Source organism: Gymnoscopelus braueri, assembly GCF_963280865.1.
Source record: "Gymnoscopelus braueri genome assembly, chromosome: 13".
Taxonomy (NCBI): domain Eukaryota; kingdom Metazoa; phylum Chordata; class Actinopteri; order Myctophiformes; family Myctophidae; genus Gymnoscopelus; species Gymnoscopelus braueri.
In genome coordinates this window covers 43901621-43916609 of record NC_137615.1, presented here as the reverse complement: position 1 = coordinate 43916609, position 14989 = coordinate 43901621, and the positions used below count along the sequence as shown (strand labels likewise).

The following is a 14989-nucleotide window of genomic DNA, read 5'->3' as shown; positions in this document are numbered from 1 at the left end:
TGAAATATATATGACTTAATGAAAGACCTGTCCCCTCTGCGTTGACAGTACTTCTGTGTGGATTGGCTGGCTTCTCTGACTTCTACAAATCCGATTGGCTGCAGCACATTCTGCGGTCACAGGACCGGGAGGTTGGATGTTTCGGGAGAGATGGTGAGTGTTGTAATAAAGAGTCCAAGTGTAAGCACCACAGGAAGCACCATAAAAGACAGGGAAGCACCATAGAAGACGGGGAAGCACCATAGGAAGCACCATAGGAGACAAGGAAGCACCATAGGAAGCAACATAGAACACAGGAAAGCACCATAGGAAGCACCATAGAAGACAGGGAAGCGCCATAGGAAGCACCATAGAAGACAGGGAAGCACCATAGGAAGCACCATAGAACACAGGAAAGCTCCATAGGAAGCACCATAGAAGACAGGGAAGCACCATAGAAGACAGGGAAGCACCATAGGAAGCACCATAGAAGACAGGGAAGCGCCATAGGAAGCACCATAGAAGACAGGGAAGCACCATAGGAAGCACCATAGAAGACAGTGAAACAGTGCTTGTGAACATGTTGAGTATGCATGCAGTAGTAGTGTATTGTACTGATCTCTCCTGCTGGTCTCCCTGCAGAGAGATTCTTATTATTATTTTCTTATTTAGAGAGAGTCATCTCTCAGATCATTGGAGATGAGCTGCTGGAACAACTGCAGCCCCACCGGAGAGTGAAGAGGAAGGAGAAGACTCTGCGAGGTCTGTGTGTGTGTGTGTGTGTGTGTGTGTGTGTGTGTGTGTGTGTGTGTGTGTGTGTGTGTGTGTGTGTGTGTGTGTGTGTGTGTGTGTGTGTGTGTGTGTGTGTGTGCGCGCACACACACACGCGTGTGCGTGCGTGCGTGCGTGTGTGTGTTGCGATACTAATAATAATACGGTAATAACAACAGCACCCGATTTACATTGTGAAACACTTTGGATGTAGGCTAAACAATTCACCATTTAACTTTAGCTTCAGGGGAACTCTGCTAGTACAGAATCTAACATGGCTCTTAACATTCCCTTGTGACGACATGTGCAACTCTGACATAACATCTTTCAGCCAGCATAATAAAATGATAGGATTCACGTTAACCCATTAAGGCCTGAGACCGATTCTACAAATGTCTTCTAAATCCACAGTTTTCTGAAAATACTCATGTTTCTATATCAGTGGTGCTCAAACTTTTTCATGTCAAGGACCCCCAAAATGATATGTATTTGGCCGCGGACCCCCATCTCAAAACAATTTGTTCCAGGGACCCCCAGAAGCAAAGATTTGAGTTACAAATGTTCGCTTAAAAATATATATATATTCAAAGATTTGCACAAATGTTCACGATTTTTCCAAAATAGCAGATCTACAAGCTCGTAGCGCGGCACTCGGTGCCGCGCTATGAGCTTTTAGATCTGCTATTTTTGAATAGCCAAAGAAATCTAGAATGACACAGATGCGTTCACGGTCTTAATAGGTTAAACATTACCAAAGTTCCCCTTCAATCATAATAACCTTATTCTATTCTGTGGTCTTCTTCCAGACGGCTGCTCCAGCCACATGACCGGTGTGGCGGTGAGTGCGTTGGGAGGCTACCTCAACTACTACCTAACGGAACAGGACATCACCAAGAGACCACTCTCCTGAATGTTTGCTCGCGCTTTTGCAACTGTACCGGTGATTATTTCCGACACACAAGGTTACTTCATGAACACAGTGATTAATAACACGTTGGACACTTGAAAATGCTGAATTGTGTTGTGCTACTGTAGGTACAAAAAAAGTGACCCTCAAAGACAAATCACACATTTTCTCATTTGAGTTGTTGTGGTTGATTGGCCAATGTGCTCCACCACCTTCTACCCAATCAAAAAGTCGGTAACACTTGCTACTGTATGCATCGTATGTCTATAATGCGCTATAAATATACTCGTAATGTCACTTCGGACATACTAAAGAGTCATTTGGCAAACTAAATAGTATGTTAGTATGTGATTTCGGACACAACGGCCCCCGTCCAAGGATTTCACTTTGAACATACTAAAAAGTTATTTGGCATACTAAATAGTATGTGATTTTGGACATACGAACATACTATTTTGCACGCCAAATTACTTTTTAGTATGTCCGAAGTGAAACTCTACTGCTCAGTAGATACTAAATAGTAGGCTGAAAATAGCATACTGTGTAGTATGTAGTACGTTAGTAGCAGTGGTGGAAAGTAACTAAGTATATTTACTCAAGTGCTGTACTTGGGTACAATTCTGAAGTTTTTTTTTTCAGAATCCCAAACATCCGTTGAAATAGGAATGTGTATTTATATTTACATTTGAAGTTTCTTTCCAACTGAATCCAACCCTTGAAAGTTATCGGGGCTATTATCTTAGAAACAACAGTGCTTAAAGTAGGATATCAGTGGCAAAACTGTGAACGTGTGAAATTCATAGGGGTGCAACCGTTAATTGTGAGCGTGTAGATTCACTGTTTTTATGGACAAAATAGGGCTTAAAGCTGCACTATGTAACTTCATCTTCTACCCCGGATTTAAACACGGTTTCCTGCACAAGTGCTGACATTTTTACCACAGAGATAATAGAGCCTGCCTGCTTGCTCAGGGGATGAATTGAATCTTGACCATCAGGTCAAAATTTGTGTCAGATCCTGTGTCTAGGTGAGACATGACCTTTGACACAATCTAAATATCTCAATAGAAGAGCAGGGAGACAAAATACAACCAACCCAATTGTAAAGTTATATTGTATTAACTAGTGGTTAAAGCACATACCACATAGGCTCTAAAGCCTGACAGCCTTTGCTGCGTCTCTCCCTGTCTCTCTCTCCCCATTTCCTGTCACTCTTCACTGTACTGTCCAATAGGCAGAAATATATTAAAAAAAATAAACCAACATACCCTTCCATACAGATTGGACAAAATTATATTTTATTCATGAAAAAAAGTTACATAGTGCCACTTTAAGAGGTTAATAGACTAATCAATTAGTAGATAATAAAAAAATATATTTCTTTGATATATTAATGTATAGTATTATACAGTATATATGTATATGTATATTTACGTATGTGTATGTATATATATATATATATACAGTATAATACTATACATTAATATCAAATAACGTTTTTTGTTTATAAAGACTGTACTTCTCAATTATTCGATTCATCTAAAAAGTCATCGATAGAATAATCACTAAGTTGCAGCCCTAGTATTCACATAGTTCTTCCAGGCTTGATTTTTGTGCCTTAAATGGTTATAAATGTGTTTTTGTTTTGCATTCTGCTTGGTCATAATCTGTTCCCATCCTCTATACACCCTGTACTGAACAAGCAATATTTGCATGACAAATCAAAGCAATGGTTTGAAGATGTACACACGACTCAAACTCAATATGTACTATTGTATATTGGAGTTTTTTTATTTTGTAGAAAAATAAATTATGTCAATAAAATAGACAAAGAAACATGGGTTCTAGAAATACCAAAAACAGGAACAGAGTTCAGTTTCTTTGAACACCCATCCAAGGAACCCTAGCATTTAGGTTTTCAAGATATTGGAAGCAGAGAATGTTGACCTTTATCATTAATGATAGTTGAAGTCAGTGGGGTGAAATAAGTAAGTAAACAAGTATCACTAGAGAATTGTGCTGGGCAATATGGGCAAAATCAATCAATAATTTATCAACACCTCGATATCAATATTGTGACGATATTGTATAATTCTTTCCCCAAAGGTTTCCAATAGCTAAACTAGCTGACCTACAAGCTCTCAATGTGTTGCAATGCGATGCCTTGTGAGCTTGTAGATTAGCTATTTTCACAATTGTTTTAATATTTTTCAAAGTATAAAATGAATAATCAAGGAAAAGACAGAAAAACAACACTTATGTCATGTCACAAAATCCTATCAATATAATATCGATATATTGCCCAGCCCTACTTAAAGGACGATTTCACCCATTCTCAACCAATCTTCATATAAATGGTCCTCACTAATGCTCATGATAAAATGGTAAAAAAAAAACAAGATTTCAATTTGTATTTTTATTAACGCGAGAACAATGGCTTCCATTATAGCATGCTAACTTTCCAAGAATAGAAAGCCTGCAGCTTGGATTCCCCATTGATGATGTCACTGGTAGGCAGGTTTCTGAACTGTCCACAGCCCTCCTCTGAGACACAGAAGGGTTATACAAAAATGTTACCATATTACAGTATAATGAGCATTAGTGAGGACCAACTGTATAAAGATAGGTTGAAAATGGGTGAAGTCGTCCTTTAAGAATGCTCACAATTTCCGTTTCCAACACCACACACTCAAAGCACAGCATGAATGGCTTTTGGGGCAGACTCGAGAGAAAACAGACAGGCTCATTAAAAACTTAAACAATTCCTGTAAACATGCAAACTAACAAACACGTGAAATGTTCCGGGGTTGGAATGCAACAGTATGGCCATATCCTCTCCCAAAAGCAAAAGGAAACAACGTTATATAATTTATTTTGGAACACATGCAATTACAGTATGACTCTGCCAAAACCGCTCCCCAGCTGTACTAAGATTCAAAATAACGAGCTCCCAGCGTGTGTGCGTGTCCGAAAATATGCTTGAAAGCCGTCAAGGCCAGCATAAGATGTTTCAGGGTTTTAATAAATAAAAAGTGTAAATAATCACGTTTGAAATTAATCGCTGTCGGGCGGAAACATTGTATATCCAAAACCGTTACTTTTCAGGGAATGCAAAAAATAACCTGTAGTTATTATTTATTATTACAGGCTCGTAATACCTTTCATTGGTTAAATATTTATGGAATCCAGCAGAAAGACTTAACCACTTTCATCCTAGCATACATACACACATATACATATACATATACATATACATATACATATACATATACATATACATATACATATACATATATTACAAAACTTTCTGAGCTTGTAGATTGGCTATTTTCCTAACTTTTGCATGTGACACTGTCATACAATGAAGTACAAAATAGGCATTCATTTATGAAAACACGTAAAAAGATGAAATATGGAGATACAAGATTTCCGCCCGACAGGGACGGAATGACAATGTGAAGGTCACTGCCTTCCCTGGAGGTGACCCAATAAGTGACATCACTGGTGGTCAACTCAACGATGTCAGTCTGATGTGGTCACTGAGTCCGGCCAACAACGTCACAGTGTCCTTCATGCGATCTCATGGGACGACATCATCACTGGTTCCAGCCAATCACCTCGTAGAAGAGGGCTTTGAGCAGGCGTGCCTCGTAGGTGACCGTGTTCTTACCGATGTGGATGCGGTCTTCTTCCAAAGGCTGTTCAATGATGGCCGGTTCCTCCTTACCATACACTATAGAGAGGAAGAGAGAGAGACACCTTAACATACACTACAGAGAGCGAGAGAGAGAGGCACGCATGCACATTGACTCAAAGCCTTTAAACATTCATATGTTTTACACTTTACACTTTACACTTTACACACTCACTCACCCCTTACTGCATAACTTCACACACACCAAATTTTAAAGGACCACAATGGCTTTTTTATTTTGCGTTTTTATCCTTTTGATTATGGTGGGTCATGTATATGTTACTGTTACATACAGTATGTTTTTTCAAGACCAATATTGATTGATATCAATCAATCAACATAAAATCAACGTATCATATACTACAGACTACAGAGTCAGACACCCTACCCAATGTTCAATTCTCAATTAATTTAAAAAGAATTGCTGGCATTAGAATTATGTAAACAACACTGCCATAGTAAAGCAGTTGCAGCCATTAAAATGATATATATATATATAATAAACTGAATACCTGAGTCAAAATGGGTCTTAAACATCCAATTCCCCAAATAATACTAATAGGCAGATTGCCAAGAAATGTGCTGTGTGATGAGTTCAATCAATTTCCCTAGAGAATGAAACCCAACCGTTTGAGTTACCCAGTGACCTTTCCTTTAGCGCCATCCTCAGGTCAAAATGTAAACTTTACAGCCAATATCAAGAACTATCCGATTATCTAATCATCTATTAGGTAGCCTGCACGATGAGCCCTACTGGTTTTAGTGACTCCAGTCAATAGTCTTTCCTCTAGCGTCACCAGAGCAAATCATTAAGTAAGGGGAAAAAGATGGATTAAAGCACTGAGTCTTGAGTCTAATACCAAATATTTGCCATTCTCCCATAGAGTCATGCGGTGCGAATCCGCTCCTTGAGCTGAAAAGTTGAGAATATTTGAACTCTTATGCATGTCTAGAAAACGGCCAGTAAAACATGATGATGACAGAAGAGAGGAGCGGACGCCATAGGAAAACAATGGTTTGGCTGGCTTTGGTTTTACTTTTGAGTTCTGCGATCTTCCCCAAACACTATTTTACAAATCCAACATTCTGAGTGGAGAACAAAGGGGGTTCCACCGCGGCCTCAAGCCAAATTCAGGCTGGTCCGGTGCATCTCAGCAGCGGGACTGGCAAGTATGAAGAAGGAAGGCACTGGAACAAACTCGGACAATTAAAGCCTTTTTAATATAGAGATATAAACCAAATGATCAAATCATAATTATATCAATAGGATAAGGAAAATAATCGATAGTTGCAACCCTAATATGGTCGACTCATAGTGACGTCATCAGGATGATAAGAACACTTGTCAAGAAAGACCGTATATATTATATAGTATATATATATTATTATATACGGTCTTTCTTGACGAGTGTGTGATGAGTGCATGAGAGTCTTTATATATTAAGATTCTCAGAGATTCTGCCATTAAAGATATATATTGTAGGGTCCTGTAGATCCTAGAATATCTTCTCAACACTTTTCCAGCCAGATAGATCCATACATCAAGCTGCAGCTGCTCGAACTTAAGCCACTCCTTTGAAATTGGCAGACCTCAACAACGTGACTCGCGGTCCAGCCGCCGCGCCCCCGGGGTGGGGAAGACCCCGCCGGCACTGTACGCTTGGCGCTTCACTCGCGTGTCTCCTCTCGCTGCTGGCGATCTTCGCCCCATCGCCGGGCCAAGGTGAAGAGGGCTCAATGATGGCTCCAGCGTTCCCTTACATCATTGACGAGGCGAACAAATGCCCGGCGGGGAAAGCGGCGCCGTTCCTGGTGTTTCTGATAACCGCCGAGGCTCATCAGGTGGATCGCCGGGACGCCATACGACGGACATGGGGCAACAAGGAGGGAGTCGTCCGGCTATTCCTGCTGGGGGCGAAGGCAGGCGAGCAGCAGAAGGCCCTGGAGTCCGAGAGCCTGAGGCACCACGATATCCTTCAGCAGGACTTTTTGGACACCTACAACAACCTGAGCATAAAGACCCTGTTGGGCCTGCACTGGGTGGCCACGCGTTGCCCGCGGGCCAGCTTCGTCATGAAGACCGACAGCGACGTGTTTGTCAACACCGAGTACCTCGTCCACAAGCTGCGCAGTCTGAAGCCCGGGGAGATGACCTACACGGGCCGCCTCCGCAGGGGCACAGGGCCGTTACGAGACAAAAGATACAAACACTACGTTTCCAAAGAGGAGTACCCGGGCCACGCGTACCCTGCCTACCCCTCAGGGACCGGTTATGTGTTCTCTGGAGACCTGGCGGTGAAGATCTACGGCGCCTCTCTGAGCGTTCCGCGCTTCCGCTTCGAGGACGTGTACGTGGGCATGTGCCTGGCCAAGCTGGGGATCGAGCCCACGACGCCCCTGCCAAACGAGTTCAACGATGCACGAGTGCCCTGGTCAGTCGACAGGTACAGTCGCCTGGTCACCTCCCACGGGGTTTCTCCCAACGACATGCTGGAGTTCTGGACCCGCCTGCAGCATGAAGGTTAGACCTGCAGGAAGACTGCAATTCCACCAGTAGCTGCGACCCCCCACAATAATCATATTTGAACTGGGGACCCCCCACCCTGACAAGCACTTGGAGTTGTAGGAGTTGCTGAGGCATTCAATTTAGTTTGACTCTGTTCCAGAGATAAACATTGTGAAAATAGCAAGCTCACTTTACTTTATTTGTTTATTTAGACAGGACAGAGCATATTAATGAACGTCACATGAACGTAAATACACCGGATTTAGCAAAGATTTTCATCAATGCACAATGCCTCGCAACGCGAGGCGTTGTGAGCTTGTAGATCTGCTAGACATTTGTAATGTTTTCTGAAGAATTTAAAATCTCTGAGTACACATAGACTTCACTATTCTAATGATAAGTTAGCCAAGGTTTACCCTGGCTTTGATGCTGGGTGTCCGAGATGTCAGCACAGACCAGCCACGCTGGGTCACATGTTTTGGTCGTGCAACTCACTAGTCAGATTTTGGGAGGGGACTTTTGAAGCGATTTCCTTATATATGTGGTGGAGTGGTGGATCCCTGCCCGGTGATTGCCGTCTTTGGGGTGTCTCCAATCGGGGAACGGCTCACAGGTCTCCAAGCAAAAGCCGTAGTATTCACAAGTAAGACGCGCGAACGCGGGAAGCGAACGCCAAAAAAATTAAATAATAATGAAAGGAAATCATCTAAAAAAAAGTAACCAATAAAAAAAAAAAAAAAAAATAGAAAACAAATCTGCGTTAAAAGGAGCATCTTAGAAAAATACAAATTCACAAAAAAAAAACTTTGAATGTTTTTGAACAATTCAACAAAGTGTTTGAAGTGCCTGTTTCACCCACTTCCGGGGGGCGGAGCCAAAATCCGAGCCCGAAATATTTGTTCGTAGACCCCCACTTAGGGGGGGTAGAAAAAGTTTCGGAGCGATTCGGGCACTTTTCATTTAACATGGGGTTTCAATGGGGAGTTTTTAGGACCCTTCTCCGGGGCGTGGCTTCCGGGGGAAGGGGTGGGCTTAAACGCAACCTTGACAGGTGTGTTCAGTTTTCAAAGACCTTTCATTTGATGTATGGTATGTCTATATTGGACATTTACTTGGCTGCACACAGGGCTGAGGCAGTGCACGCACACAGACGGACAGAGACACACACACACACACACACACACACACACAACCCGAGCACGGTTACATAGTAAGCTCCACTTGGTCGGAGGCGCGGCGAAGCCGCGCCTCCTTCCGCGTTCGCAACTACGCTGCTGGCTCGCAGGCTGATACTTACGCGACAGTGGAAATCGGAGAAACCTCCCTCATTCCAACAGTGGGTCAAAGAGGTACTCTCTATGATACCTTTGGAGAAATTGAGATACAACCGTAGTGGCTCCAAGGATAGATACATTAAAACCTGGACCACTTTTATAGAGTTTGTTGAAAACATACCTTTCACTTGATAGTCCATGAGCCTGACAAGATTTCATTATCGAAAGAGTGGGCAAAACCATGCCTATATTAAATTGTTTATAGGGTCAATATAAGTAAATAAATATATGATAACCTTTCCACAGGAGCAGCTTTTTCATATTTATCACACATTTTGTTATTTTGGTAGCACTTGCTATGCATCCTATGTGCATAACACATCATGAACATACTTATAAGGCATTATAATCTGCTCATAACCCTGTATAATCAGATTTATAAGAGCTCATAAATACTCATAATGCTTTATAACCATAACCATAACACATTATAAGGCCTTTTATAATGACTTATAAGTATCAAGTGTTATAATACTTCATAATTACTGCCAAATTGGTAACAGTTTCTATGCATCCCAAATTAATTCTCATAGTTATAATCCATTATAATCAATTGATAATGCTTTATTATCACTGTTATAATGTGTCATAACATGGCATTATTATAATGCATTATACTAAGATTATAAGTTATTATAAGTGGCCATGTGTTACTTTATGATCATTTTATAAGGCTTTATTATCACGTTTATAATGCCTTATTATCACTTATAAGGTGTTATACTGTGATAAGTTATTATAAAGTGAACATTTGTGACATTATGATTTTAAAAGGTGGTATGTTTACATTTTTATTGCCTTTAAATCACTGTTATAATGCATTATAAGTACTGTTATAATGCATTACACTATGATCATAAGTTATTATAAGTGGCCATTTGTTACTTTATGATCATTTAATAATGCTGTATTATAACGTCTAAAATGCCTTATACTCACTGTCATAACGCATTTTAATCACTGTTATAATGCCTTATTGTCACATAATTTATTATAACTGTGATTATAATGCATTATAACAGTGATAATAAAGGATTAATTATAATGGATTATGAGAATACATTTTGGGTTGCATAGCAAGTGTTACCAAGTGGGTAGCAATTATGAAGTATTATAATACTTGACATTATAAGTCATTATAACATGCTGTATAATATGTTATGATTGCATTATACGTTGTTATGAATATTTATAACTGTAATCATCAAGTGTTATAAGCATAATACAATATATTTATACTTGAACTTATAAGTCATTATAACAAGCTTTATAATGTGATATGGTTATGGTTATAAAGCATTATGAGTATTTATGAGCTCTTATAAATCTGATTATACAGGGCTATGAGCAGATTACAATGCATTATAAGTATGTTCATGATGCGTTATACACATAGGATGCATAGCAAGTGCTACCGTTATTTTCCCCATACGTACATGACAGGTGAAAAAAAACATTTTAAAAATTGATATAATGAAACTTCCCCAGTTGATTACTTACATGAAGACAATGATTTATCGTATTACAAGTTTTCTGAAATTGCATATTTAAATATGCAAATTAGGCATTCCAGAATCAACATTGGAACATTGGACAAAGCCAGAGTCAACATTCTTATTTCATTTTGTTAAGATGTTGGAGTCAAAGGTTTTTAACGGGGGAAAATTCAATATCTGGCTCAATTTTGGGGCTCTGGCTCATGGACTAAATGCCTAATTTGCATATTTAAATATACAATTTCAGAAAACTTGTAATAAGATAAATCATTGTCTTCATGTAAGTAATCAACTGGGGAAGTTTCATTATGATAACTATGTTGTCATTTTTTCACCTGTCATGTACGTATGGGGAAAATAACAAAATGTGTGATAAATATGAAAAAGCTGCTCCTCTGGAAAGGTTATCATATATTTATTTACTTATATTGACCCTATAAACAATTTAATATAGGTATGGTTTTGCCCACTCTTTCGATAATCATTGCTCAATTTAGGGGCTCTGGCTCATGGACTGTGAATACATACTCCCTTATATAATTGACAACACTCAACAAATCTGACTCTGACGGCCTCTGGCTGGAGGCCTACAGTACATAGACGGTTGGATGCAAAATATGTATTTTGTCATTTTTATTTCTATTCATCGCTCTCAATAGTGGAACTGTCCCTAACTTGACCTGAAAGGAACAACATATTCTGACAAAAAGTTAAACTGTTTGGTTTGTCTGTTTGTTTGTCTTTTTTTTTTTTTTACTTCTTTACTGTCAAGTGATTATTATTATTAGTTATTCATTTTTTGTCTTGTCGTTTGTCTTGTTATGACCTTGGTGGGAGGGTGGGGGATTGGGGAAATAAGATGTCGTACATAAGACAATGTGCTTTTATTTTATATGCAACATATGGAAAAATAAAAATAAAGTGTTTAAAAAATATATATAAAAAAATCTCTGAGTACACCCCTGTAAAGTGACGTCTTTTTTTGGACGAGGCAAAACCCACCATATAGTTAACGGGACATACTACATCTGAAGAAGAAGGTGGAGAAGGTGAGAACTATTAATAGCAGGCAAATAACGTGACGTTTCGATGTCAATGCAGCTTCATCAGTTCAACATTCCGAGCAATTGCAAATGATCGTGAGTGCAGCACAGCAAGGACGTATAGCGTCAGAAACACGGGAGGAGATGGAAAGAAAAGGGTCAAAAAAGAAGATGGGAGGCACCCGAGAAGAGAGAAAGGAAAATATGTTCTTCTCAGGAGGAGAGCTGAGGAAATCGTTTGGTAGCCCGTGGGGAATGAGTGACAAATGGTCTCACAGGGGTCCGGACTGAGCTTAACACCCATGACACACTGACTAAATACACATAGTACAGTACAGGGACCCCCAATTACCAGCGAGGGATCATGACTGATAAATATGTATTATGTAAGTGTGTGTATGTGTGTCCCCTACTATGATTACAAACAGTTAAAGAAACAACATTCATGCTTGTTTTGGCAATTTGAGACACAGCACACATATTTGGGCGTGTGTGTGTGTGTGTGTGTGTGTGTGTGTGTGTGTGTGTGTGTGTGTGTGTGTGTGTGTGTGTGTGTGTGTGTGTGCGTGCGTGCGATTTTCTGGAAGATTGAACATGCCTTCTATTGCTAGTTTGACCACTTCAAATACTCTTTAATCTTAAAATAACGAATAACCGAAAATAGGCTAACTACAAGCTTACAACATGTTGCTGTGTGATGTGTTGTAAGCTTGTAGTGTGTGTGTGTGTGTGTGTGTGTGTGTGTGTGTGTGTGTGTGTGTGTGTGTGTCTGTCTGTGTCTGTGTGCCTTACTCTCGCAGTGCTCCAGGAACTGAATACACTCCTGTATAACGGAGTCTCTCAGCATGATCATGTGCTTGGCCATGTTCTCCAGCAGTGACAGGAAACAGCGTTTTGCGTAGAACCAAGTGTCTGTCCCCAGCTACAGAGAGAGAGAGAGAGAGATGACAGAAAAAAGGCTTACTGTTTAATGTTTTTTATTGTGAACATTGCAGCTCTACAAGCTCACAGCTTGTGGATCATCTATTTTCACTATTCATCATATGACAAAGAATATAGGGTTTAAGTTGTTAAGCTACAGCTACAACCTGGACCAGCAATGGCTTGTGGCTTCATTTATCTTGAAGGACCACGTCACTGTCAATATATGTCATTGTCTATTCACAGCTTGGGCGGCACGTCATACGTAAACAAAACGTACGATATAACATAACTTTGACAAAAGAATAACCATGCTATGAACGTGCCGCGTTATCTATCTGCATGTTGTTTTGCGTGCCGTACTGAAAGGAACGGAATCCAGCGACTCCGTCGAACATAAAACAAACCATGGTACAGTATGCTTCGGAAAAGGGTTGGCGGTAATGCCGGACTACAGGCCCTTTATAACTTAAAGGGATAGTTCACCCAAAACAATACCTTTTTTCCTATCGATTAGTCACCCCATGGAGACTGAATTCATGGATATTTCTTTGTTTTTGTCCCTAAGCCAATAATTTGATGACCAGAGAACCGGTAGGCAGCGGTTCCGGTAGGAGACACAAAGGAGACTCTTTGTGTCTCCTACTTTGTGTCTCCGCTACCGGTCATCAAATGATTGGCTTAGGAATGCGACTAAAACAAAACAAAATATCCATGAATTCAAGTCTCCATGGGTTGACTAATCGATAGGAAAAAAAAAAAAGAAGTCATTTTGGGGTGAACTATCCCTTTAAAGTGAGTTTCATAACAGCACGTGACACAAGTGTAGCTTAGTTTTTGTTTTTTTTGCACAATGCAAGGTGAACAATGCACCTCCGGTGACATGGTTTGAAGGGAGCATGCATGAGGCCAGTGAGGTCTGGCCTGGCGCTTCTTTGACCATCTGGTGAGTTTTAACCACGTATTTAATTCCTAATTCCTCACTCTTTATCCTGCTCTCACTTTGGCTGAGCCTCTGCCTTTTTTAGTGAAGGGAGCGAGTGTGGAGTTTTTTTGGCCAAAAGCAAGGGTTCACATCCCCGTAGACGGCTTTGTGTGTTCAGCTGGAGCTAAGTGGACTCAGGTGCAGTCCGGCTCTGGCAGCTGTTGTGTTTGCGATGAGAACAAACGTCCCGGCACTGCCTCTGTTTTGACTCGCACCGGCAGAGTAAACATCCCCACAGGCAGAGAGCTCTGTATATAGGGCCAGCCGCTTGTCAAAAACATACATGAAATCATCCCACTACCAGTGGTGGAAAGTAACTATAAGTACATTTACTCAAGTACTGTACTTGAGTACGATTTTTTAGGTGTTTGCACTTTACTTGATTATTTCTCTACTCCACTAGATCTCAGAGGCAAATGTTGTACTTTTACTCCACTACAATTATTTGAAATCTTTTTGTTACTGGTTACTTTTTAGATTTGGATTATTATTACAAAACATACATTAAAAACTTCAGCCCTATACATTTCGGCCATTTGAAAATAGCAGATCTACAAGCTCACATGCGACGCATTGTGAGCTTGTAGATCTGCTATTTTCAAAAGATGTTTATACATTTGAAAAATTGACATTCTGCATAATGAGTACATTTACTTTTGGAGTACATTTTGATGACAATACTTTCGTACTTTTACTTTTACATTTTGAATTCCGGACTTTTACTTGTCACAGAGTATTTCTATATTGCAGTATTACTACTTTTACTTAAGTAAAAAATGTTAGTACTTTTTCCATCACTGCCCAATACCACCACCGGCGCTATCTCTCCTAGCCTCTCTGCAACGCTGCTCACTCCCCTTGAAAAACAACAACTTCTCTGTGAGAACTAAGCCCGGTTTATACTTCGTTGTTGGTGCCGAAAATAGCCGATCTTCAAGCTCACACATTGCGAGCTTATGGATCTGCTATTGTGGCGCGCGACACCGTCGCAGGAAAGAGCATAAATTAGCCTTTACATGCCAAGAGTGACCTTGAAGCCACATGAGATGTAAGCAAAGTGGAAGCTGTGCCTTCTTTCCAAGAACCTCCAAAAGATAAATAAAGACTAAATAAAAATGGCTGACCTTCTTGTAGTACGGCTCCAGGCTTTTGATCACGCGGGAGATGCCGAATTCATAGTTGCCCTTGGCACAGTAGAGGGTCCTGAAAGAATGTCAAGACAACTCATAAAACCACGTACATGGACATGTTCCGTTTTTCAAGGGCGCTCCCACTGCCACTGTGTCTAACATCCACTATTGGGAACAAACCTCATATTTCCATATTTCATCTTTCTATGTTTTTTTTTTCTCAC

General features: G+C 40.3%; 3 protein-coding genes across 3 annotated transcripts in view; 2 read left to right on the top strand and 1 right to left on the bottom strand.

The window, feature by feature from the left end:
* cUnh16orf89 (chromosome Un C16orf89 homolog) overlaps positions 1–14989 on the top strand; it is a 30786-nt gene that overhangs the window by 13253 nt on the left and 2544 nt on the right. Inside the window, exons 6-8 of the mRNA XM_080447977.1 lie at positions 49–153; positions 652–741; positions 1557–1690. Coding sequence (XP_080304103.1) covers positions 49–153; positions 652–741; positions 1557–1660 — 299 coding nt within the window. The 3' untranslated portion in view covers positions 1661–1690. The remainder of the gene's footprint in view (positions 1–48; positions 154–651; positions 742–1556; positions 1691–14989) is intronic.
* ift70 (intraflagellar transport 70) overlaps positions 5246–14989 on the bottom strand; it is a 34514-nt gene continuing 24770 nt past the window's right edge. The window contains exons 17-19 of the mRNA XM_080448349.1: positions 14760–14838; positions 12522–12651; positions 5246–5389 (exon numbers count right to left, since the gene is read on the bottom strand). Of these exons, the coding sequence (XP_080304475.1) occupies positions 5253–5389; positions 12522–12651; positions 14760–14838 (346 nt within the window). The 3' untranslated portion in view covers positions 5246–5252. The remainder of the gene's footprint in view (positions 5390–12521; positions 12652–14759; positions 14839–14989) is intronic.
* Positions 7091–7985, top strand: LOC308098627 (beta-1,3-galactosyltransferase 2-like; the record flags this gene model as incomplete). Its single annotated transcript, XM_080447036.1, has 1 exon — positions 7091–7985. One exon carries the CDS (start codon positions 7091–7093, stop codon positions 7874–7876), a length of 786 nt encoding a protein of 261 aa, XP_080303162.1. The 3' UTR covers positions 7877–7985.